At 41.2% G+C, this 25,000-nt stretch overlaps 1 protein-coding gene across 1 annotated transcript in view; it reads right to left on the bottom strand.

The window, feature by feature from the left end:
• The window catches only part of LOC143025313 (uncharacterized), a 402,756-nt gene that overhangs the window by 37,732 nt on the left and 340,024 nt on the right, over positions 1–25,000 (bottom strand). The window contains exons 8-10 of the mRNA XM_076184786.1: positions 6,709–6,834; positions 4,713–4,885; positions 3,976–4,159 (exon numbers count right to left, since the gene is read on the bottom strand). Coding sequence (XP_076040901.1) covers positions 3,976–4,159; positions 4,713–4,885; positions 6,709–6,834 — 483 coding nt within the window. The remainder of the gene's footprint in view (positions 1–3,975; positions 4,160–4,712; positions 4,886–6,708; positions 6,835–25,000) is intronic.

The following is a 25,000-nucleotide window of genomic DNA, read 5'->3' as shown; positions in this document are numbered from 1 at the left end:
ATATATATATTCATATATACACATAAATCCAACACTAATTGTCTAACGGTTCTAGTCAGGGCGTGAGTAACCGCTGGACAGGGAACATCGCCACCACCACAACCACCTCCTCCAGCACCATATCCACCACCACCACTGTCTCTCCACAAAGACATGCTAATATTCCACATACACGAATCCACACGAATCCACTGCAGGAATATCATATTGCACCATTTGTAAGCGTTCAGAGAAATATTAAGTGAAGATAATTATGATTATACACTTGACACACGTGCATCCCGCAGAGTCCTTTTAAAACGATAGAGAGCGAAACATTGTGAAATTGGGCGAAAACAGTTGAAACGAAAATAGTCGGCTACGTGACGAGAGGCGGGTAAAACTGAAGCTTGTATTGCTGTGTGCTTCATTAAGTATGTAATAGAGTTACGGAGCCTCAGAGAGTCGCTTTGAGAGACAGAGCTCTCTTGTGTCGATTTCTTGGAATACTACTACTTTGTGGTTCTTTCTTGCCTCAAGAATATGGTAAATGTCTTTATTAATTTCGTTTTATTTATCTATATTATCCATTTATGATTTTAATTGAACTATATTCATTACTATTACGCATTTCTTTTTTTTTTTTAATTCTCATTTCATCTATTATTATCATTATTGACGAAGCTCGCTGGCTGAGCGGGTTAGGGCGTCGCTACTTGCGGCGAAGGTCGAGGGGATGGCGGTTCGAGTCCTGCCACCGGCGAAGTTGAACCAAAGTCATGGTTCATTAAATTCCACGCTACAAAGTCCTCTGTGAGGGGCACCGTCCTAGACTTCCGATAGAGGGGAGTTTTTGACGTTAAACAATATTATCATTTTTATTATTATTATTAATATAGTTTTATTATTATTACCATTATGATTATGATGATCAATATCATCATTACATCATTATTATGCTTTTTTATAATTGCTATTACCATCATCATCATCATTATTATTATTATCATTATTATCATTTGTACACAGCTTACGGAGTTTAGTACTTCCACCCCTACGATCTTTATTCTCATTTATTGTTCGGATCTACCTTAAGCAAACACGAGGGTTACACTCCTTTTCAAAAGAATGGCATCATCATCATCATCAATCATTGTTATCATTATTACTAGTCATCCAAGTATCTACATCATCATTAATTGTCATTATTAATTAATGTCATCATTATTCTCACCTTCTCACCTTCTCACCAGACGCCTGGTAGGCTGCCTGTCAGCCACTGAGTCCCGATGAACGATTTTCCTCCATTCTTGTCGGTTCGTAAAGGTCTCTTCTCTCTCTCAATTTCAGTCAGGCTACTTCGCCTCGCCGCCAGTGCTTCCCCAACTCCTTCAACCCATCTCTTCCTTGGTCTTCCCACAGGTCTTCTTCCTTGAGGTCTATATTCCAGATATTTTCTCGGTAACTGGTTCTAGTTGATTCTTTGCACATGTCCATACCATCTTAGCTTGCTTCTCTCCACCATCTCCAAAAGTGATACAACTCCCAGCTCTCTTCTTATATCATCATCATAATCATTATCATTATTAATTATTATCATTATTAATAGTCGTCCAATTATCTACATCATCATCAGTTTCTCATCATTGTCATTATTAATAGTCAACCAATTATCCACATTATCAAAATCATCATTATCATCATTAATTACTGTCATCATTAATAGTCAACTAATTATCTATATCGTCATCATCACCACCTTCCTCATCATTATCATCATTAATTATTGTCATCATTATTAATAGTCAACCAATTATCTACATCGTCATCATCATCATCATCATCATCATCATCATCATCATCATCATCATCACCACCTTCCTCATCATTATCATCATTAATTATTGTTTTCCTTATTAATAGTCATCCAATTACCTACATCATCATCATCATCATCATCATCACTCTCATCATTATCATCCGTTAATGTTGTAATTATTGACATTAATGTCAAGCTGAGAAAGAGGAGCTGTTTAGCGAAGGACCTGCGACACGGGAGGTGGTGAACTTCGGGAGGGTACGCCGATGAGACAATCCACAGGAGGAGGAGGAGGAGGAAGAGGAGGAGAAAAAGGAGGAGGACGAGGAGGAGGAGGAAAAGGAGGAGGAAAAGGAAGAGGAGGAGGAAGAGGAGGAGGAGGAGGAAGAGGAGGAGGAGGAGGAGGAAGAGGAGGAGGAGGAGGAGGAAGAGGAGGAGGAGGAGGAAGAGGAGGAGGAGGAAGAGGAGGAGGAGGAAGAGGAGGAGGAGGAAGAGGAGGAGGAGGAAGAGGAGGAGGAGGAGGAGGAGGAGGAAGAGGAGGAAGAGGAGGAGTTTTCTGGGGAGGGGGAGGGGGAGGGGGAGGAGGAGGAGGAGGAGGGGGAGAAGGATGAACAGTAAGAGATCCATCAAGATAAGGCTGGAAAAAGAAGTGAAGGAAAAGGAAGAACAGGAAGAAGAGGAGGAGGAGGAGGAGGAGAAGGAGGGGGAGAAGGCTGAACAGTAAGAGAGATCCGTCAGGATAGGGCTGGAAGAGGAAGAGAAGGAAAAGGAAGAACAGGAAGAGGAGGAGGAAGAGGAGGAGGAGGAAGAGGAGGAGGAGGAAGAGGAGGAGTAGGAGGAGGAGGAGAAGCAGAAGTAAAAGCAGGAGTAAGAGGAGTGTGAGTAGGAGCAAGAGGAGTAGGAGTAGGAGTAGGAGGAGGAGGAGGGGAGGAGGAGCAAGAGGAGTAGGAGTAGGGGAGAAGTAAGAGTAGGAGTAAGAAGAGCAGGAGGAGGTGGAGGAGGAGGAGGAGGAGGAGGTGTAGGAAGAATATGAGGAACAGGAGGAGTAATAGAAGGAATAGGAGAAGGAATGGGAAGAATAGGAGGAAGAAGAAGAATAGGAACAATAGGAGAAAGAGTAGGAGGAGGAAGAGGAGGAGGAGGAGTAGGAAGAATAGGAGGAAGAATGGGAGGAAGAGGAGGAGAACGAGGAGGAGGACAAGGAGGAGGAGGACAAGGAGGAGGAGGAGGAGGAGGAGGAGGAGGAGGAGGAGGAGGAGGAAAGATGCCTTATGAGGGATGAGAAGCGTATCGGTTTGCCCCTGTCGTGGGCGTCTACCCGTTGACACCGCCGACCCAAAAAGTATCTTTACAGCACCACAAAGCTATTGTGTAAAGATATCTTCAAAAACAGAAATCACTTTATATATCCAGTTACTGTAACATTACAAGGTTTTGGATCCTAATTAAGAGTTTTAACACTTTTTATGACTTAGTTATCCAATCCTACTAAACCGATTATGATTCGAAAGGTTAATAGGACGGTGCTCCCTTTACGAAGAACTTACTGGGAGTTCGTGCGGTCTCTCCTGACTACGAACTTGCCCCGCCGCCAGGCAGCCTCAAACCGTCTCCACTCCTGGCCTCTCGCCCAAAGTTGCGACGCTACAGGCCTCTCGGCCAGTGGGTAACCATCGAGTTAGGGGCACCACTACGTAACAGATCTGCGCAGCATTTACTTTTTTTACTTTTCCTCCACTTAAGGTCATCCCTCAATTTTCCACTACACAAGGTCAACGTAAGGTCAACTCAAGGTCAACCTAATATCCAGCTCAAGGTCAACAAAATGTCAACCAAAGATCCAACTCAATATCAACCTAAGGTCCAACTCAAGGTCAACCTAAGGTCCGATTCAATATCAACCTAAGGTCCTACTCAAGGTCAACCTAAGGTCCAACTCAAGGTCAATCTAAGGTTCGACTCAAGGTCAACCTAGGGCCCGACTCAAAGTCAACCTAAGGTTCAACTCAAGGTCAACCTAAGGTTCAACTCAAGGTCAACCTAAGATCCAACTCAAGGTCAATCTAAGGCCCGGCTCAAAGTCAAACTAAGGTCCAACTCAAGGTCAACATATGGTCCAACTCAAGGTCAACCTAAGTGTCAGACTAAGGTCAACTAAAGGTCACTCCAGTCCGTACCTTATCGGACGAGTTGAGAAGCTTGCGTGTGGTCGACAGGAGGTGTTCGACAGGGATTCGCCCGGCGGCGTAGTCGGCGACCACTTCTTTGAGCCTCGCGTGGTCGCCGACGTTCAGCACGCTGAGCGACTTCTCCTCAATCATCGCCAGCGTCGCCTCCAGGTTTTCTCGCTGGTTCTCCCCACTGCAGAAGGAGAAAGAGAGATAAAGCGATGACTTAGGAGAAACGATAACATAAGAGATATGACGACATTTAATACATGTGACTGGTAGCAGGTGAAAGGAACACTATTCAACAATACTCTGACTGACTTGACTGAGAATGACCATCCATAAGAACATAAGAATAGAGGAGACTGCAAGAGACCATAAGGCCTACACTAGGCAGTTCCGTGCCCATTACTGACTATCATCCCCATCCATAAAGTTATCTCATTTTCTTTTAAAACAACCGATAGTTTCAGCGCTCACTACATGGTTACTAAGTCTATTCCATTCGTTAAGCACTCTATTGGTTAACCAGTTCTTGCCTATTTCCTTCTCTAAAGGAAATGTTTACAACAATATTCTGACTTAGTTGACTACCAGGAGGATCTGCATTCTCTTTATAATAATATTCTGACTGACTTGACTGGCTTGACTGACAGTTCCACGCTAAGAGGATCTACACTCTCTTACAACAGTATTGACTGACTTGAATAGTAGGTCCGCGACAGGAGAACCTACGCTCAACTTACTTGTGGGACTGGGACCAGCACAACCTGTCGTAAGTGGTGCAGGAGTGAGGAACCTTGGCGACCCGACGGAGGGAGATGTCGAGGCAGCGCGAGTACTTGAGGACGTTGACAGCCGTGTCGTGGGTCACCGCCAGAAAGGACTCGCCGTTCACCTCAAGAATCTGGTCGCCCACCTGGAAAGGACGCGGACCACATTAGGCCTCTCACAGGGAAAAGACGCGGACCAAATTCGTCGTCCACCCGGAAAGAACCTGGACCAAATTTGGCATCCGTTCATTAAGATCCCGGGCCAAATTAGATTCCCACTAAGGAATCCGGACCAAATTGGTCGTCCATCCGGAAAAGACGCGGACCAATTAGGACTCCCACAGGTAAATATCCCGGACCAAATTAGACTCCCACCCGGACCAAATTGGTCGCCCACCCGGAAAGAACCCGGACCAAATTGAGCTCCAACCCGGACCAAATTGGACGTCCACCCGAAAAAACGGAACAAATTGGGCTCCCACCCGGACCAAATTGGGCATCCCCCAGGAAAGATCCCAGACTTAGGCTCCCACCCTGACCAAATTTGGCTTGCACCAGTAAACAACCCAGACAAACTTGATACTGATAGTAAACAATAAAATAAACAAATGAATAAATAGGTAAATAAATAAAAGAACAAATTAGTAATAATAATAATAATAGATATTGTCTTAACGGTTTAATCAAGTTTAACTCTAACCCAACAGAGAGCCAGTTGTCACATGGAGCCAAGTGTCAGACTGATCCAAGTGCCACACGGAGCCAAGTGCCACACGGACCAAAATGTCACATTGATCCAAGTGCTTCATTGATCCAAATGACACAATGAGCCAAGTGCTATATTGATCCAAGTGCCACACTGATACAAATGCCACGATGAGCCAAGTGCCACAGGGAGTCAAGTGCCAGGTTGATCCAAGTGACACGAAGAATCAAGTGTCTCACGAAACCAAATGCCACAGGCAGCCAAGTGCTACATTGATCCAAGTGCAACATTAACACAAGTACCACAATGATCTAAGTGCCACAATGAGCCAAGAGCCACAATGACCTATGTGCCACATGGAACCAAGTGCCATTTTGATCAAGTGCCACTTTGAACCAAGTGCCACACTGAGTAAAGTGAAAGTGTCACACTGACCCAAGTGCTACATTGATCAAATTGCCACATGGAGCAAAGTGTCACACTGATGCAAGTGCCACAAGAAGCAAAATGCCACAGCGAACCAAGTGCCACATTGATCGAAGTGCCACATTGATCCAAGTGCAACAGGGTGCCAAATGTCACATGGAACCAAGTGCCACATAGAGCAAAGTACCCCTATTGATCCAAGCGACACAGGGATACAAGTGCCACTGGGAGCCAAATGTTACATGGAACCAAGTGCTACATAGAGCAAAGTGCCCCCATTGATCCAAGCGCCACAGGGATCCAAGTGCCACTGGGAGCCAAATGCCAGGCTGACCCAAGTGTCACATTGATCCGAAAGCCACAGGGAGCAAATTGCTTCATTGATCCATGTGCCACACTGATCCTGTTATTTTTTGTATTATCTATATTATGTTATTATGTATTTATATTAGGTATAAGATTTGGTTGTGTTGTATATCGCAGATGCGATGCGCGCCTTTGTTTTGGCGCGAATTGGAGCGTGGCGTCAGTATCGAAGACGGCCTTGCTGAGGGTGCACGCATTTGTGATTGTGTCATTTTTTTGTGTGTATCCAAATATAAACTTTAAGTCTTTAAATTGCGCACTCATTAGCCACCCCAGTACAAGTGCCACAGCAAGCCAAGCGCCACACGGAGCCAAATACCACACTGATCCAAGTGTCACATGGATCAAAATGCCGCACTGATCCAAGTGCCACACAGAGTCCAGAGGCACAGGGATCCAAGTGCCACATTGGTCTAAATAACACACTGACCCAAGTGCAAGGGAGTGCCTCTCCCCGTAAACGTTGCCTACCTTGAGCCCGGTCTTGTGGGCGGCTGATCCTTCATCCACGCCCGTGACAAAGATTCCCAGGCCGTACTCCACGCCTCCACGGATCATGAGCCCGAGGGACTCCGCGCCGCCCAATTCGACGCCCACCTGAAAGAGAGTCACGGGGAGTTAGCCAGGGGTAGTGTACTCCAAGACTTAGTTTTTACTATTAAAATGTTCACAGCCTACAGAGGTATATAGGAGTTTCAGCCTTATGGTAGGTGGACATAAGGACTAGAGTTTTTTTCTTGTGGTGAGTACTTTCTGAAGTGTCATGAGGTTTGTACACGTGGATTCTAGAAGAGTCTGGCTGATGTACACAGACAGAGTTTCTGTACATGTTCAGCAAAAACACAAAGGCTAACGTAAAACTATGCAAATACAAACAAATAAACACTAGAGATACAGAGAGACTCGTCACATCTCTCTCTCTCTCTCTCTCTCTCTCTCTCTCTTCTTTACCCACGATTTTATATATCTGATATTCCAGTAAAAATGTTTTCGAGAAATAAAATAAAATCCGAAGAAGGTCGAAGAAATTACGAACACCAAGGCGACAATATCTTGTCTTGAATAAATTACCGAGATATTTTTCACAAAAAATATTTTAGATAAAGCGACGACATGTCACATTATGACACAAAAATATTCTACGGAGGACGGTACAGCTCGGAAGTGTTGGTATGCTTGCTTGGGTATGTTTTCTTTCTTCAGTTGGAGATATAATGAAGATTAGAGCTTGGAAAGATTGGTATGCTGCTTACATATTTTTTTCTTTCTTCGACTGGACCTAGGAAGGGTTGGTGGGTGTATCTGAATAATATTTTCTTTTTTCAAATGAAAATATAATCCAGATTTACTTCGGAAAAATTGGTACGCCTGTTTAGTTGGATAGGGTTCTTCCTACAATTGGAAATACAATGTGGACTGGAGATTGGTACCCTTGCGGATTGTCCCATAATTCACATCCACACATACATACATACATACATACATACATACATACATACATACATATATATATATATATATATATATATATATACATATATATGTATGACGTAAGCGGAGTAGGAAACACAGGAGTCTTAGTCTTGAGTTTATTCCTGACTAGTTTCGCAGGTATGCTTTTTCAAAGGAATAGTTTATTCCTGACTAGTTTCGCAGGTATGCTTTTTCAAAAAACATACCTGCGAAACTAGTCAGGAATAAACTACTCCTGTGTTTCCTACTCCGCTTACGTCAACCTGTCAGAATGTCTCAATATATATATATATATATATATATATATATATATATATATATATATATATACATACATGCACACATATATACATTAACATGGATACACATATATACATATATACAAATACATACATATACATGCAAACACACACACACACACACACACACACACACACACACACACATACACACACACACACATACACACGCATACATGCAAACACATATACATAAACACACACACACACACACACACATACATATACGTTCGTTTCGTTACCATTTCCATTCGCACATGCTCAAGTTGAACTTTCCCAAGAACGCCTACATGAACGTCGATCTCTCACACAAAAAGAAGAACGTCCGTAATCACGTGCACGCGCGCACACACACGAACGTAGGGGAAAGCACGTTCCCATTGACAATCCATCTCCATCATCAACCTCTTGGGGGGTCGGGGTCGGGGGGGGGGGGTGCTGTGGCTCTCTCGACTCATTTTGGTCTGGATACCGACAAGAAATTTCATTCAATCTAATGAAACATCTCGGTCTTTATGGGCTAAACAATAGCTCTCTCTCTCGTTCTCTCTCTGTCTCTCTCTCCCAGACCTAGGAGAGATGAAAATCTTCCTTCTCCTCCTCCTTCTCCTCCTCCCTCCTCTTCTCTCCTCTCCCCCTCCTCCTTTTATCTCCTCTCCCTCTCTCCTCTCAGCCCCTCTTCTCCTGTCCTCTTTGAAGTCCTCCTTCCCTCGGAACCCCACGGCACGGCCAGACTCCCCAAATCGAGGCCTCCAAGGTCTTCGAAGACTTAAAAACTAGAGAAGGAGCTCCCTCTCGAATCACTCCCTTACCTCCCAGGCTCTTTTTCTCTCCCTCTTTCTGATTCTCTTTCTCTCTCTCTCTCTCTCTCTCTCTCTCTCTCTCTCTCTCTCTCTCTCTCTCTCTCTCGTTCTCTCTCTCTCGCTCTTTCTCTCGTTCTCTCTCTCTGAGTCTCCCTCTCTCCTTCTCTCTCTCGTTCTCTCTCTTTCTCTGAGTCTCTCCCTCTCTCTCTCTCTCTCTGTCTCTCTCGTTCATTCTCTTTCTCTGAGTCTCTCCCTCTCTCTCTCTTTCTCTCTCTCTCTCAGATTATCTTCCTTTCTCTCTCTCCGTCTCTAGGGGTGGTGATGATGACGGTGGTGGTGGGGATAGCAGTGCTGGTGATGGTGATAGTGGTGGTTGTGGTGAAAGGGTAGGGGAATGGTCTTATCACCACGATCTCACAAGTTTAGATTTTTTTTTCTTCATTCTCCTTCACATTTTTTTTTTTCAAATATACCTTCTTCGTCTTCCTCCTCCTCCTCCTCCCTCCTTTCCTTCCTCCTCCTCTCCTACTCCCCTTCTTCCTTCTCTTTCTCCTCCTCTTTTCCTTCCTCCTCCTCCTCCTCCTCCTCTCCTTCCACTCCTCTCCATCCCTTCCTTCTCATCCTCCTCCTCTTCCTCTTCCTATCCTTCAATATTTCAGCCGTTGTCGGCTCTACGAGGTGGCTAGGCATGACATCCTTTCACGAGCTATAAAGGAATTAAGTCTGAATAATTTTATTGACATCACGCGATGACTCTCTACGGGCTTCGAACTACCTAGTTCTGGTTTCTCCCCCAACACCTGAGGCCTCCTGAATGACACACGCGCGCGAACACACACACACATAAACACACACACACACACACACACACACACACACACACACACACACACTCACACACACACACGCACACACGCGCACACACACAAACACACACACATACACACGCAAACACGTGAGGTTGAGGAGAGAACAAAGTGTCACAGTACTTGACCACATCCAGGCTCGCGGGCGAGAGGGTTGGCCTGTTGGGCGGATGGGCGGGTGTGGGTGTGGGTGTGGGTCAAAAGGCGGAGATCGAGGTTATTCAAGAAGTAGTACTTAATCTATTTACTTATTTTCACTTATCTATTCATTATCTATTTTACTTATACTACATTTTTATTCTCTGTGTGGTAAGTAGAAGTTGGCATATAATGAATACAACACATGCGGATGTATATAAAGATATATGAACATATATGTGTATAATATATATATATATATATATATATATATATATACATATATATATATATATATATATACATATATATATATATATATACATATATATATATATATATATATGTATATTATATCTATCTATATATATATATATATATATGTATATTATATCTATATCTATATATATATATATATGTATATATATTATATATATATATATATATATACATATATATATACGTATATATTTATATATCACATGAAAACCACAATTCGAGCAGAAAAGGTTAGAGACAGGGAATTTATATATTTTGATTGCAAACTGCAATCCTCCTCAGTAGATACAGAGCAGAACGAAGAGAGTGCTACTCAAGTAGCACTCTTGCTTACTCAGCTCACTCGGTATGTGGGGTGAGGAGGCAAAATGTTTTTTGACTAATCTTGTGATAAATAATCCTGCTATTATGTCCAGGGACCATTGCCCCTTCGAAATGTTCATATTGGGTTGATACTCAATGAGAGTTGATTTAACCATTTTTCTCCTGAACCAACATCTAGACTTATATATGAGCTCAGCTTTGTCCCAATCTAAACAATGGCTGAATTGTTTAACATGTTGAAACACCGCTGAGCTTTCTTGTTTATATCTGATCGGGCGTTTGTGTTCAATCATTCTAGTATCCAAATCCCTCTCCGTCTGTCCAATGTAAACTAGGTCACAACCTTTACATGACATCAAATAAACACCTGGGTTATGTTCTTCTTTCAACCTTTGGTGGACATTTACTAATTTTTTATTAATGGTGTTGGGATAATGATGAATGGAATTTAATTTGTCCTTGGAAAGAAGCTTGGTTGAAGGATTAAATTATTCCGAAAAGGGAACGACTATGAAGCTCTTATTCAATGAAAATTTAGGAGAAATGGGGGCGGTGTTGAAAAAATTGGCTCTCGCTCGGCTAAGGGCTTTAACCAAGAACCAATCCGGGTAAACTAATTTGCTAAGTTGAGATTTAATCAGATTTAATTCTCCATCTAGAAACTGAAGGCTAGAAACCCTGAAAGCTCGAGGAAATAAGTCTGAGGCGATGCTACTTTTGACTTTGACTGACTGCTTAAGAAATGAAGATAACGACCAGAATGGGTCTCTTTTCTATAGATGGTAAAGGCAAGCTTATCCCCGTCACGAACAATTAGAATATCTAAAAAGGGTAGGTTACCTTTTTCTTCCCATTCCACTTTGAAATTAATGTTGGGAGCTAAAGAATTTAATTCAACAAGAAAGCTATCAAACTAAACCCAATTTTCTTCCCAAAGAGTAAAAATTTCATCAACGTATCTAAACCAGACCATGTCTGGGGGTTTTATATACAGATTGGTCAGTACAGGAGAGAGATTTGAAACTAATACTACAACCAATTTTTGTCTAAAAAAAGAATGCTTTCTCTTTTCAGAATTCTTTTTTTAGACAGTCGAAATATATAGATTCCCTGTCTCTAGCCTTTTCTGCTCCATCTGTGATTTTCACATGATCGACAAATGTGATCCTACATTATTCATCAGTAAATATTATGTATATATATATATATATATATATATATATATATATATATATATATATACATACATATATATATATTATATGTATATTATATATACACACACATACATATATCACACACACACACACACACACACACACACACACCCACACACATATATATTTATATATATATATATTTATATATATATATATATATATATACACACACATACACATATGCATATATATATATATAATATATATATATACAGTATATTATATATATATATATATGTATATATCTATGCATATGCATCCATGACTCCATTTATTTATCATCATATGTTTTGTTTCATATTTTCATTTAATTTCCTTTCTCTCCTTTCGCTTTGCACCTCTTCTGTCTCCCCCTCTCATCCCCTTGTTGTCCATTCTCCCATTTTTTATTTATTTTCTTTGTTTCTTCCATCTTCCTTTCCCCTCTTTGTGTCTTCCTCCTCTCAAGTGGCGACATATTCTGTCTCCATTTTTTGTTTCGTTTATATTTCGCTTTTTTTTTTAATCTCCTCTTCCAGTCTAGTTGATCGTTTACAGTAATCCCGAAAATCGCTTTATCTTACTCTTCTCTCCAGCCACCTCTCTCTTTCTCTCTCTCTCTCTCTCTCTCTCTCTCTCTCTCTCTCTCTCTCTCCTCTCTCTTCCTCTACATCCTCTCACCCCCTCCCCTCTCTCTCTTTCCTTTCTCTTTTCCTCCCTCTCCCTCACTCACTCTCTCTCTCTCCCTCTCTCTTTGTCTATTACTCCCTCCCTTCCTCCATCTCTCTCCTACTCTTTTTCCCATCTTTCTCTCTCATATCTCTCTTCCCCCATCTCTCTCTCTCTCTCTCCCTCCCTCCCTCTCTCTCTCTCTCTCTCTCTCTCTCTCTCTCTCTCTCTCTCTCTCTCTCTCTCTGTTGGCGACTAAGCTTCACTCTTACTTTAATTGGTTTGCTGTCACTTAATTTCGCGTTACGCTCTTTCGCTCGCTTTCGTCGCAGATGTTCTTTTGTTTCCTTTACATTTTAGCTTTTACTTCTATTTCTTATACTATTGTAATCCTCTTCCCTTATGTTCGCTTCCTCTTCCTCTTCGTTTCTTTCTCTTACTCTTTTTCCTCTTCCCTTACACTCTTTTTCTTCTTTACTTCTCCCCTCTTCCTCTTTGTCTTCTTCTTTTACTTCACTTTTCCTCTTTCCTTACAACCTCCTCTTCTTCCTCTTTACTTCTCTCCTCTCCTCTTCCTCTTTTACTTCTCTTTTTCCTCTTTTCTTGTGTATCCTCTTACAATTTCTTCGTCTTCTCATTCTCTCTCTTGATCCTCTCCACATCCTCTTCTTTCATTTTATTCTTTTCTTATACATCACCTTCGTTATGATGACGTAGGTTAAGATTGGTTGTAGTAGTACTAGCAGTAGTAGTAGTATTAGTATTAGTAGTAGTAGTAGTAGTAGTAGTAGTAGTAGTAGTAGTAGTAGTAGTAGTAGTGGTAGTAGTAGTAGTAGAATTAGTGTAGCTGAAGTAGTAGTATTGTAGTAGTACTGCAGTAGAAGTAGTGGTGGTACTGTAGTAGCCGTAGTAGTAGCCGTATTAGTAGTAGTAGAAGTAGTAGTAGTAGCAGCAGCAATAGTAGTAGTACTAGTAGCAGTAGTTGTAGTAATAGTAAGTGTATGGATGTCCATTGGATGGGTTACCTAACAGATGTTCTTATGGCACACACTTTGATCCAAAGCATGCTATAGTATGCAAGCAGAATGGATTCATCTGCTTAAGGGATCTCACTGCCCAAATAATTCGGGAGGCTTGCAAGGATGTGACCATTGATCCAGCAGTACTCACCCTAGGAGGGAAGAACTTCAGGTACCGCACCTCCAAAACATCAGAAGAAGCACGAGTGGATGTCAGCGCAAGAGGTTTCCGGACACGGGGACAATTGGCCTTCTCTGACATGAATATTTGATCCAATGGCCCACTGTTACAATAACCTAACTATTGAGGCATCCCACTCCCGAAATAAGAATGAGACAATCAAGATGTACGAGGAGCGTGTACAGAATGTGGACCAGGACCCATTCACTCCGATAACTTTCACGACTTCAGGCGGGATGGGTCCAAGGGCAAAGGCATTCTACGCTTCTCTGACAGAGATGATGGCAGAAAAGAAACAACAGCCAAAGAGTAGTATTGTGTTATTCTCATTCTTAAGATCAGCTCTCCTATGCCTGAGAGGTACCAGGTTCCCACACCATAATTCAGCACACATACAGAAAGTCAATTTTGAGCAGACTGTAATAGAATGTAGGATAAATGAACTTTTGTATTAGGCTTCATTGAAGTTAGATAATATAAAATATAAGAGGGCAGTCGACCACAGTCACGGCGATAGCAAAACCAATGAACTGTGTCTGTGGGAGACAAATCCTGACTGATTTCACAACACAGTTTCACGAGGACGAAGGTCGTTTATAATTAAAAAAAAAAAAAAAAAAGTAATAGTAATAGTAGTAGAAGACTCAATAGAATCAGTATCACAGACAACAAATCATAAGCAAAAGATAGACTATAAGAAATATGTTGATAATCTTAGTACCAACGATAATAATGACAATTTATTTACAACTTCATTTACGGTGCGACAAGGACTACTATTACACAGGACGTGCGCACCCAGATCCCTGGTTCCGCTAGCGGAGGCCATTGCTTTTTTTTTTTTGTAACCTAACATTTTATATTGGACAAATATATCAACTATTGACTTATTCAATGCAGTATAAGTTAATATAAACTTTTATAATGAAATAAGAAACTATTTTTAAGGCACTGTTATGCTTTGAAATGCCAATTTTAGCCGGACTTAACAGGTATTATTGTATGAGGTTAGTGGACACCAGGGTTGGCGATTTTTTTTTTTTTTTTTTTTTTTTTTTTTAAAAATATAAAAAATATATCTTTTTTTTATTTAAATCAGATTTATTTGATTTAAATATATTTTTTTATAGATTTTAAATATTGTGGGATTGCTATCTGATATGCGATCTGATTGCTAAAGGACATTTTTAGCATATCAATATAAGGAGCAGTGTTATATAGACTTGCCACAAGTATACAAGGAACGGTATAAGCCGTATGTGAGGACGGTATGCTCAGGTTCACTCGATTCCTCCAAGAGTTTTCTCATCTTGGTGACATTTGCTGCATTATCTGTCACAACACTTCCAATGTGACAACCAAAATCTTGTTCAGCCTTCTTGATCGAATTTTGTACAAGTTGTAGAATATATTCAGCAGTGTGAGGTTTCCTTGATGTGTCTATTGTGTCAAATAAATGTGACCAGTGGATGTTGTTAGAGTGACACATATTATGGGCTCATTATGGATGTTAGACCACCCATCAATTGAAAGACATACAGTTTCATTATTCAGGTCATCTACACACTTTTTATATTCCTTTTCATACACAAGATCCAAGTACTTATCAGCAATATCTTTTCTGGATGGAGGAATATAACCTGGCCTCAGGTTCTGAACCATCTTGAGAAACTGAGGATGCTGAACAAGACGAAATGGTGAATTTGTAGCAAATATAATTCTTGCAACTTCTTTGTCGAGATTTTCCTTTTGAGAGGCTGAAGTTTTTATGATAAATCTGTCCAGAGATGTTGATGACTTTCTTTTAGATGAAAATGATTTAGCAGAAGTAAAGCCTGCGGAGGAGTCTGATAGTGACCTGTTTAATGGTGGAGTCAGGTTTGCAGATAATTCAAGTGGAGCCGATGATGAAGGGATTGAAGCTGTTGATACAGATCCTGAAATGGAAACAGAAAAATTTAGTATATTGCATAATTTATAAATGAATAAATAAATGAATTAATACAGTGTGATTTAGGCTACTTTTGAGTACAGTAGTTATTTATTTAGATAATGATCATATTCACACAAGCCACTAAATTATTTGGAAATAATTAACAGGATATGAAATAGGTGGGCTTGGAATTCAGCCCACACAGGATTCAGTCCACTTTTAAATTCACTAAAAATAATGGGTTAGTTGGGTTAGGTTAGGCTAAATTCCTTTGGGCTGAATCCCATGTGGGCTGAATTCCAATGGAACCTATGAAATATATTACACAATGTTGAATGAAATGAATAACAATCATCTAGGCCCCAAAGTTGAGTGGATACAGTATATTATAGTGATATAGTCATTACCTAAATTTAGAAGTAATGAAGTTGAAGTATCATCTCTTTAGGCCTTCACATTTTTATTGCACATGCTCTCCACTGTTCACCAAATTTATATAGTTGCGTATGAAAAGGGAGAAATGGACGCAATATAAGTAAAATTATTTACCTGGGTCATCAATTTCTTCTGTATGCTGTGGCTGACCTTGGCATTTATCTCTGTGAGATTTTAATCTTGACACAATCCCCTGTAGTTCCTGGCTGCAGTCTTTGCATTTAGCTCGGTACTCTTTGCCAGAAGTTATTGGTAGTTTTTCAAAATAATTCCAGACAGAATAATTTTTTCTGCCTGAAGGAACCACTCTGCCAGGTCCAAAAGGCAGCCTTCCTGGTTGATTCCAAAGCAGCAACTGACTCAGTGAGAAGCTGCTTACCTAGAACAAGTTTCAACAAGAATCTTGTTGAAACTTGTTGTGGGCTGCACAGTGATGTATACTACATGTAAGCTTATACCGTCCCTTGTATACATGTGGCAAGTCTATATACTACGGCTCCTTATATTGATATGCTAAAAATGTCCTTTAGCAATCAGATCGCATATCAGATAGCAATTTCACAATATTTAAAATCTATAAAAAAAAATCTATTTAAATCAAATAAATCTCATTTAAATAAAAAAAAATAGATTTTTTATATATATATATATATATATATATATATATATATATATATATATATATATATATATATATATATATATATATATATATTCGATTGAAGACCAGAGCTAATTCAATATCCACTATCTTCTTAGTGATTTTCTCAATTTTTCTAATCGTTTGTTTGATTCTTGAGGGGAGGTCAAACACAATACTTCCGAGATCCATGATGTTATTGTAACACAAAATATAAATACAAGCTTTCGGTTGAGTCATCCAACCATCATCATGTAAGTGAGATTAAATTTTTTTTTTTTTTTTTTTAAAGTCCCAGCGGAGGGATCCGATTAGGGACTGTCTTTTAATTTCTCATTATTGGCTGTGTCTACATCTAGTATATCTAATTCGTCTCCGGGAAGATATACAGAACAGGAGTTTAAATACAAGTAAAAAGGGGGGAACCAGGAGAGTTAGGAGTCAGGTACTGGACGGAGGTGAGGTCTTCGTATCAACAGGACGTCGCTGGACAGCTGGTCACGGTAGTCGGACGTTTGGGCCTTGTTGCCACGCAGCCTCGCTGTGTAGTTGTAAGGTACTAATTGTGTCTGTCTGTATATTAATGATAGGAGTGTATTGTGTAATGTAGACTCTTTCTAAGATGTGTAGTTTCTTGGTGTTGTTACATTGTTTAAGTATTTTTGTGTTGTTGACTAAATCTTGTCTGCTTGGAGTTTTGTTGTGTGTTTGTGTCATGTGTTTGCGTATGCTTCCTTCGCGGGCGTGCATTGTGAGTCTCCTGCTCACAGAGGTAGTGGTAACACCAATGTAAGAAGCATTGGGAAGAAGTTTGCAACCTTCTTCAGGGCAGGAGAATTGGTATACCACATTTGTCTGTTTAAGGAGAGAGTTGTTTTTAGTCATGTTATTTTTCATGATAAGGTTAGAGACTTTTGTGTTTTTGTAGTATATGATGAGGGTCAATTTGTCGTGTGGGTTGGTGCATGTGACGTTACGTGCGAGGATGTCTTTGAGGACACGTTCGTCTGTTTTGTATGCTGGTGTCATTTGGTTTTTGTAATAAACTGTGTGTGTGGAATGTGTGTTGTTTTGTCCGTGTTGTGTTGTGTTGCGTGTGATGAAAAGTCTCGTCTCTTTGTCAATGAGAAAGTTGGGAAAACCGTTGTTAATGAGGATTTGTTTAACGCGCATTATTTCAGAGTGAAAATTTTCCCAGGAAGAGCAGTTTTTTATATGCGCGTCGGAGGTATGCCCGAATGACACTGAGTTTGTACCTCTGGGGGCACTCGCTCGCTGCATTCAGGCATCTTCCGGTGTCAGTGTTTTTCCTGTAAACAGTGGTCGTGTATTTGTTATGTTGAGTGTGGATGAAGACGTCAAGGAAGGGAATTTTGTTGTGTATATTAAGTTCATATGTGAAGTGTAGTACGGAGGCTGCTTCCATGGCTAGCTGTAGGTCTTTCAGGTGGGACTCATTCCTAACTTCAGTAAAAATGTCGTCGACGTATCTACAGTAGGAAAAGGGTCTTAGGACGGGGTCTTGTAAGGCTTTGTTTTCTAAATCACACATGAAGAAATACTGAAGCTTCTTCTCCTAGCCTGTACAACTGAAGCACCCTTTCGAAGCCCATCCGGCCAGCTATATCTACAAGTGGAAGGAGTCGCAATGGGTTCACCTTTAGGGTGTACCTTTGCCGAATTCTACATGTGTGATTTATAAAAAAACGCCTTACAAGACCCCGTCCAAAGACCCTTTTCCTACTGTAGATACGTCGACGACATTTTTACTGAAGTTAGGAATGAGTCCCACCTGAAAGACCTACAGCTAGCCATGGAAGCAGCCTCCGTACTACACTTCACATATGAACTTAATATACACAACAAAATTCCCTTCCTTGACGTCTTCATCCACACTCAACATAACAAATACACGACCACTGTTTACAGGAAAAACACTGACACCGGAAGATGCCTGAATGCAGCGAGCGAGTGCCCCCAGAGGTACAAACTCAGTGTCATTCGGGCATACCTCCGACGCGCATATAAAAACTGCTCTTCCTGGGAAAATTTTCACTCTGAAATAATGCGCGTTAAACAAATCCTCATTAACAACGGTTTTCCCAACTTTCTCATTGACAAAGAGACGAGACTTTTCATCACACGCAACACAACACAACACGGACAAAACAACACACATTCCACACACACAGTTTATTACAAAAACCAAATGACACCAGCATACAAAACAGACGAACGTGTCCTCAAAGACATCCTCGCACGTAACGTCACATGCACCAACCCACACGACAAATTGACCCTCATCATATACTACAAAAACACAAAAGTCTCTAACCTTATCATGAAAAATAACATGACTAAAAACAACTCTCTCCTTAAACAGACAAATGTGGTATACCAATTCTCCTGCCCTGACGAAGGTTGCAAACTTCTTCCCAATGCTTCTTACATTGGTGTTACCACTACCTCTGTGAGCAGGAGACTCACAATGCACGCCCGCGAAGGAAGCATACGCAAACACATGACACAAACACACAACAAAACTCCAAGCAGACAAGATTTAGTCAACAACACAAAAATACTTAAACAATGTAACAACACCAAGAAACTACACATCTTAGAAAGAGTCTACATTACACAATACACTCCTATCATTAATATACAGACAGACACAATTAGTACCTTACAACTACACAGCGAGGCTGCGTGGCAACAAGGCCCAAACGTCCGACTACCGTGACCAGCTGTCCAGCGACGTCCTGTTGATACGAAGACCTCACCTCCGTCCAGTACCTGACTCCTAACTCTCCTAGTTCCCCCCTTTTTACTTGTATTTAAACTCCTGTTCTGTATATGTAATCTCACTTACCTGAAGATGGTTGGATGACTCAACCGAAAGCTTGTATTTATATTTTGTGTTACAATAACATCATGGATCTCGGAAGTATTGTGTTTGACCTCCCCTCAAGAATCAAACAAACGATTAGAAAAATTGAGAAAATCACTAAGAAGATAGTGGATATTGAATTAGCTCTGGTCTTCAATCGAACATGTTTACAAGAAAACTTACTGCCCATTTATACTAATATATACATATATATATATATATATATATATATATATATATATATATATATATATATATATATATATATATATAAAATTGCCAACCCTGGTGTCCACTAACCTCATACAATAATACCTGTTAAGTCCGGCTAAAATTGGCATTTCAAAGCATAACCGTGGCTTAAAAATAGTTTCTTATTTCACTATAAAAGTTTATATTAACTTATACTGCATTGAATAAGTCAATAGTTGATATATTTGTCCTATATACAATGTTAGGTTTCTAGTTTTGATGTATTTGTCCAATATAAAATGTTAGGTTACAAAGAAAGCAATGGCCTCCGCTAGCGGACCCAGGGATCTGGGTGCGCACGTCCTGTGTAATAGTAGTCCTTGCGGTGCGATTAAATAATTATGAATATTAAATTGGGCATTTAACCCTACTCCACAGTAATTAATGTGAATTATATTTTATCATATTTGATGATTAACCTGTTTTTGTATATACCCACGCAAACTAGCGCGCACTCGTGTGTGTGTGTGTGTGTGTGTGTGTGTGTGTGTGTGTGTGTGTGTGTGTGTGTGTGTGTGTGTGTGTATGTGTGTGTGTTTTCATAAACCGTTAACTCTCTCACCTCCATCAAAAAGTGCAACCCTGAAGGGCTGACACCCGATCTTTGGACTGAGCCCATGATCTCTCTCTCTCTCTCTCTCTCTCTCTCTCTCTCTCTCTCTCTCTCTCTCTCTCTCTCTCTCTCTCTCTCTCTCTCTCTCTCTCAGCTTCAATTGTATTTCTTACACATTTTCACACATGCAGAGCTGACAAGCGTCCCCTTCTGCCACACCAATACATAGACAATATGTCAATTTTCTTTCCAGAGAGTTCTGTAGTGGGGTCCGAGGACCGTTGTCAGCCACTGTGGGGCTGCGGGTTTTCCAATTAGTGAAGCTCAAGAGATTAGAACTCGCATCCCTCACCACGCGCACACACACACACATACACACGCACATACGCACACACACACACACACACACACACACACACACACAAACACACACATACACACAATCACAAAACAATAACTAAGACCAACCACCAACATCCCAACTCCTTCAAACCTTTCAAACATTAACCCCCCTCCAAAATAAATAAATAAATAAATAAAATAAATAAAATAAAATAAAAAATAAAAATCCCCAAGAGAGACACTAACCACATTAACAAGACTACGTTCAGGTCACCAGTTAGCACTAAAAGAATAACAGCACAGAATAGGCCTGATTACAGAAACAAGCCTACATCATACAGGAGACAGAAAAACACATCTTACATTTCCTTAACTTTACCATACGTAGACAACATAATACTTCTTCCTTTATGGACCTGCTCACACTAGCAGTTTCAACCGCGGTTTTTTTAATTACACTGTTTGTCAGTGGAGGAATTCACACATAACCGCGCAATTTTTTCTTGACTATGAGGGACCGCCACGGTTTCCGCGCGGTTCAAACCGCTTGTGTGAACAGGGCGAGTTAGCGCGTCCGTTAATCTTTAAACGTTAAAGAGTTCGGGGGCAGTCGGCTTTGTGGAAACGGTGTTACCCTTTAAAGGTTAAAGGTGGACTTGCAGACAACATCTCTCAAATCCGGTTCACTTTCAACAGGTTCTGCAGCGAGAGAAGCCCCATCTTGCTCAACACTGCACAACTCACCGTTGTTTTCAACAGTGTGCCGGGAGACGAGATCGACCCTTCATCCACGAGGCGCAGAGATGGGAAAGGGGAACAGATCTTAATGTTTATGAAGAGGATGAGAGCGATTTGATTCGGCCACCCCACCCCCCAAATAGGGGAAAAATACATGTAGACAATGCATTTCAGCAGGAACGATTATGGTACTGGTAAATACAAATGAAACCTAGGCATCCATGAAATAACAGGTAGGCACTGGGATTCGATCTTGGACTCAGGTACCCGAGTTCGAGGCCCAAGGTACTTTTGTGGCACGCTTTCTTGGGCGTGCCAACGTTGCCCAGGGTCCATGGCACGTGGGTGTAGAAGTAAATGGCTTCATACCCTCTCTGAAGAAGTCGGAAGCCTCTCTCTCCAGATCCCATGAGGGGACGTTCCGTATAAAGGCGATCACACTGGGCTATTTTTCCTCCAACCTTCAATTCATTGTCATTACCGCCGAACTCCAGCACTTTTTCCGCCGTCAAATCACTATGGCAATCAATTTTGTTTTCTCAAAAATTTACATAGACTGTCATTTGAATTGCTGGAGGAAAATTATATTCCTTCAGCATATCAGATCCCGGAAGCTGCCGGCTGCATATCTGCTCCAACAGTTGGAACAGAGGAAATGGGGGCGGACAGTTGTGGCCTGGGAATTTGTAGGGCAGGGTTTACCATCACGACCACAAACAACAACAACAACAACAACAACAACAACAACAACAACAACTTTCTGAGTGGGGCAAGCTATTCAGACGTAACCTGAAATGACCTTTGACCTTTCAGGGCTTTCAGAAATGCTGTTGCCGTGTTCGAGTTGCGGTTGGCTAACCGCATCTCAAATGTAGGCGGCTCACAAGACCTATATCCCCCTTTGTAAACACCTACGTGATTCATGTACGTCTGTGTACGCGTGTGTGTGTTTTCGTGTGCACACGACATCTGGCTGAGTTAAATGGATGAAATACATGGACATTTCAAATTGGTGCAAACTGGAGTATATTTCATTAGGCAAATATTGCTAGTGGAATGCATGTGCTAACATGGAAAAAGAATAAGGAGTTTTGAAGAAAAAATAATAAAGAAATAAATTTGATAGGAGTTTTTGAACATGGTAGATGTAGGTTATCTTGGTCAAACGCCTACACATACACACACACACACACACACACACACACACACACACACACACACACACACACACACGCAAACACATACATACACACACACACACACACACACACACACACACACACACACACACACACACACACACACACACACACACACACACACACACACACACACACACACACACACAGTTCCTTCCCCTGATTAATAGAAAACGTAAGTCCCACTAAAATATGCAACTCATTGTCATTAGATTAGGTTAGAATAGGTTAGGTTAGGCTATGTTTGGTGTTTTGATAAACAACATTTATCAATAAATGTTTATGTATTACCCGTCTACAGATAAGAAAAATCTAGTATTTTGAGTTGGGGGGTCCATTTCCCATAGAAGGGGTTCATTTTCCATGGGGGTCCGTTTTCTATTTACTACTGGCAAGGATAGGAGATGTTCACACGGCCCGTACAGCCGTTTTCAAACTAGCAGCCTCTCACCCCGAAGAAAACGGGTTAGTGGAATGCACGGATGCGAAAATGCGAGAGACATTAAGCCCCTTAATGGGGGACATGCAAAACACCTGGCAAGACTGGATCCCCCAAGGAAAAGCCTCGACAAATGGCTCCATAAACTGAACTACAACAACACTCTCCATCACAATTTTTCTTTCTCCAGGATTTGTGATCTAAAACATAACTGGGAAATACGAGAACAAAACAAAACAAAGCCCCACATTAAAAATGTAACCAGATAGATGACAGAGGATAGATGACAGAAAAAATGTTCAATATAATGGAATACATAGACGACGGACACTTGGACGACCTTGAAAAGAGAGGAGGAGATGTGTTGATGAAGATGTGCAGATATGGAACCAATAGAATAGACGGAGCTGGATCACAGGACCAACAAGTTATGGATGACCAAGTGGCCCATAGACCAGCGGACTAAATAAGAACTTGTGATTCCTGCATGATACATTAGATGGGGAACTATCTTTCAAAAGAGAAGATATGAAGACGACGCCTTTATTAGTACGACATTTTGCTTATAGAGGTTTATCAACTACTTGATAAAGCTCTAGCAAACGAAGAGTCATAACAAGATACATGACACGAACTTGATAATGCTAAAACAAGCAAAATGTTGTATCGATATAAGCTCCGTCCTCACATAATGTTTCTTGTGACAGACTCTTCGGCAACTACTAATTGTATACAAATCATATTGACTACATGGACGTGGGGCTTGAACAGGACACGGTCAAGCTTTTCCATCCAATTCATAACAGTCATGAAAGATCTAAGATCCTGAGAGCAACGAATCATGCATAAGGAACACAGACTAGCGAAGGGACAAGATGTATAAGACCCCCCCACACACACATACACGTACACGTACACATACACGTACACATACACGTACACACACACACACACACACACACACACACACACACACACACACACACACACAAACACACACACACACACACACCTCTCATGGCGCTGTGGTTAGAGCTCTGGCCTGCCACTACGGAGGTCCGGGTTCGACTCTCGCCCGGGGCTGAAATAATATCAGTATCGCAGCGCTGAGGGGTGTTACTCCAACTCTCGTGGGCGGGGAGTTGGGGGTGTGTGTGTGTGCAAGGTCATAGCATTACCCATAGATCGGACCTACGAGCTCTGAGCTCTCTTCCAGGAGGGAAATAGCTGTCGATCACGAGTCCAACACGTGATCCAAAGACCAAGTGAATACAAAGACCAAGTGAATACACACACACACACACACACACACACACACACACACACACACACACACACACGTAATAGAACAATGAGGCTAAGGCTTGAGGGTCTACTTATGTCCAATACATGAAGGCCTATTAGGAGCTGTAGAGGAACTGGGGAAAAGAACAAGAAATAGGGTTCTGGACCAAATGAAAGATTATCTAGACCACCACAACCACTACCACCATCGCCTACCACCATCTACCACCATAACTACCAAACGACACCACTATCACCACCTACCATCACCACCATCTACCGACACCACCACCAATCACCACCTACCACCATGACCACCATCACCAGACACTAGACGACACCACCACCACCAGACACCTGCTACGAAACGAGACCACTAACCACCACCACCAGACGATACCACTACCACCACAACCACCACACATCCCTCGAAACGTGATTGAAAAAACAAATCCAAACGACATTCGGACTGACGACATGTGAATCCTGAAACACTTGTTGACATGTACGGAAATAAATACAACGATCTAAAAATAAACCCAACAATGTAAAAATATATATAAAAAAAACGCAAAACCTGCGAGTCCACAAACACGCTAAACTCGCACAGAAACACAACGAAAACAAGCACATGAGGAAATTTGCTCATTAGTGTAAATTGTGTAATAATTTCTACACGGATAGACCTCTTTCATTTGCATGAAAATAAACACACACGCAGACATTGCCTTCTCGCACGAGTGGAGATGAAATAAACATGCACACATGTGATATGTGTTTTCATATGTATACGCACACCTGTGTACATGTA

This window comes from Oratosquilla oratoria, chromosome 5 (genome assembly GCF_046742065.1).
Source record: "Oratosquilla oratoria isolate Oo_2021 chromosome 5, ASM4674206v1, whole genome shotgun sequence".
NCBI lineage: Eukaryota > Metazoa > Arthropoda > Malacostraca > Stomatopoda > Squillidae > Oratosquilla > Oratosquilla oratoria.
The sequence above is the reverse complement of the archived record's forward strand: the minus strand, read 5'-3'. Positions and strand labels throughout refer to the sequence as shown.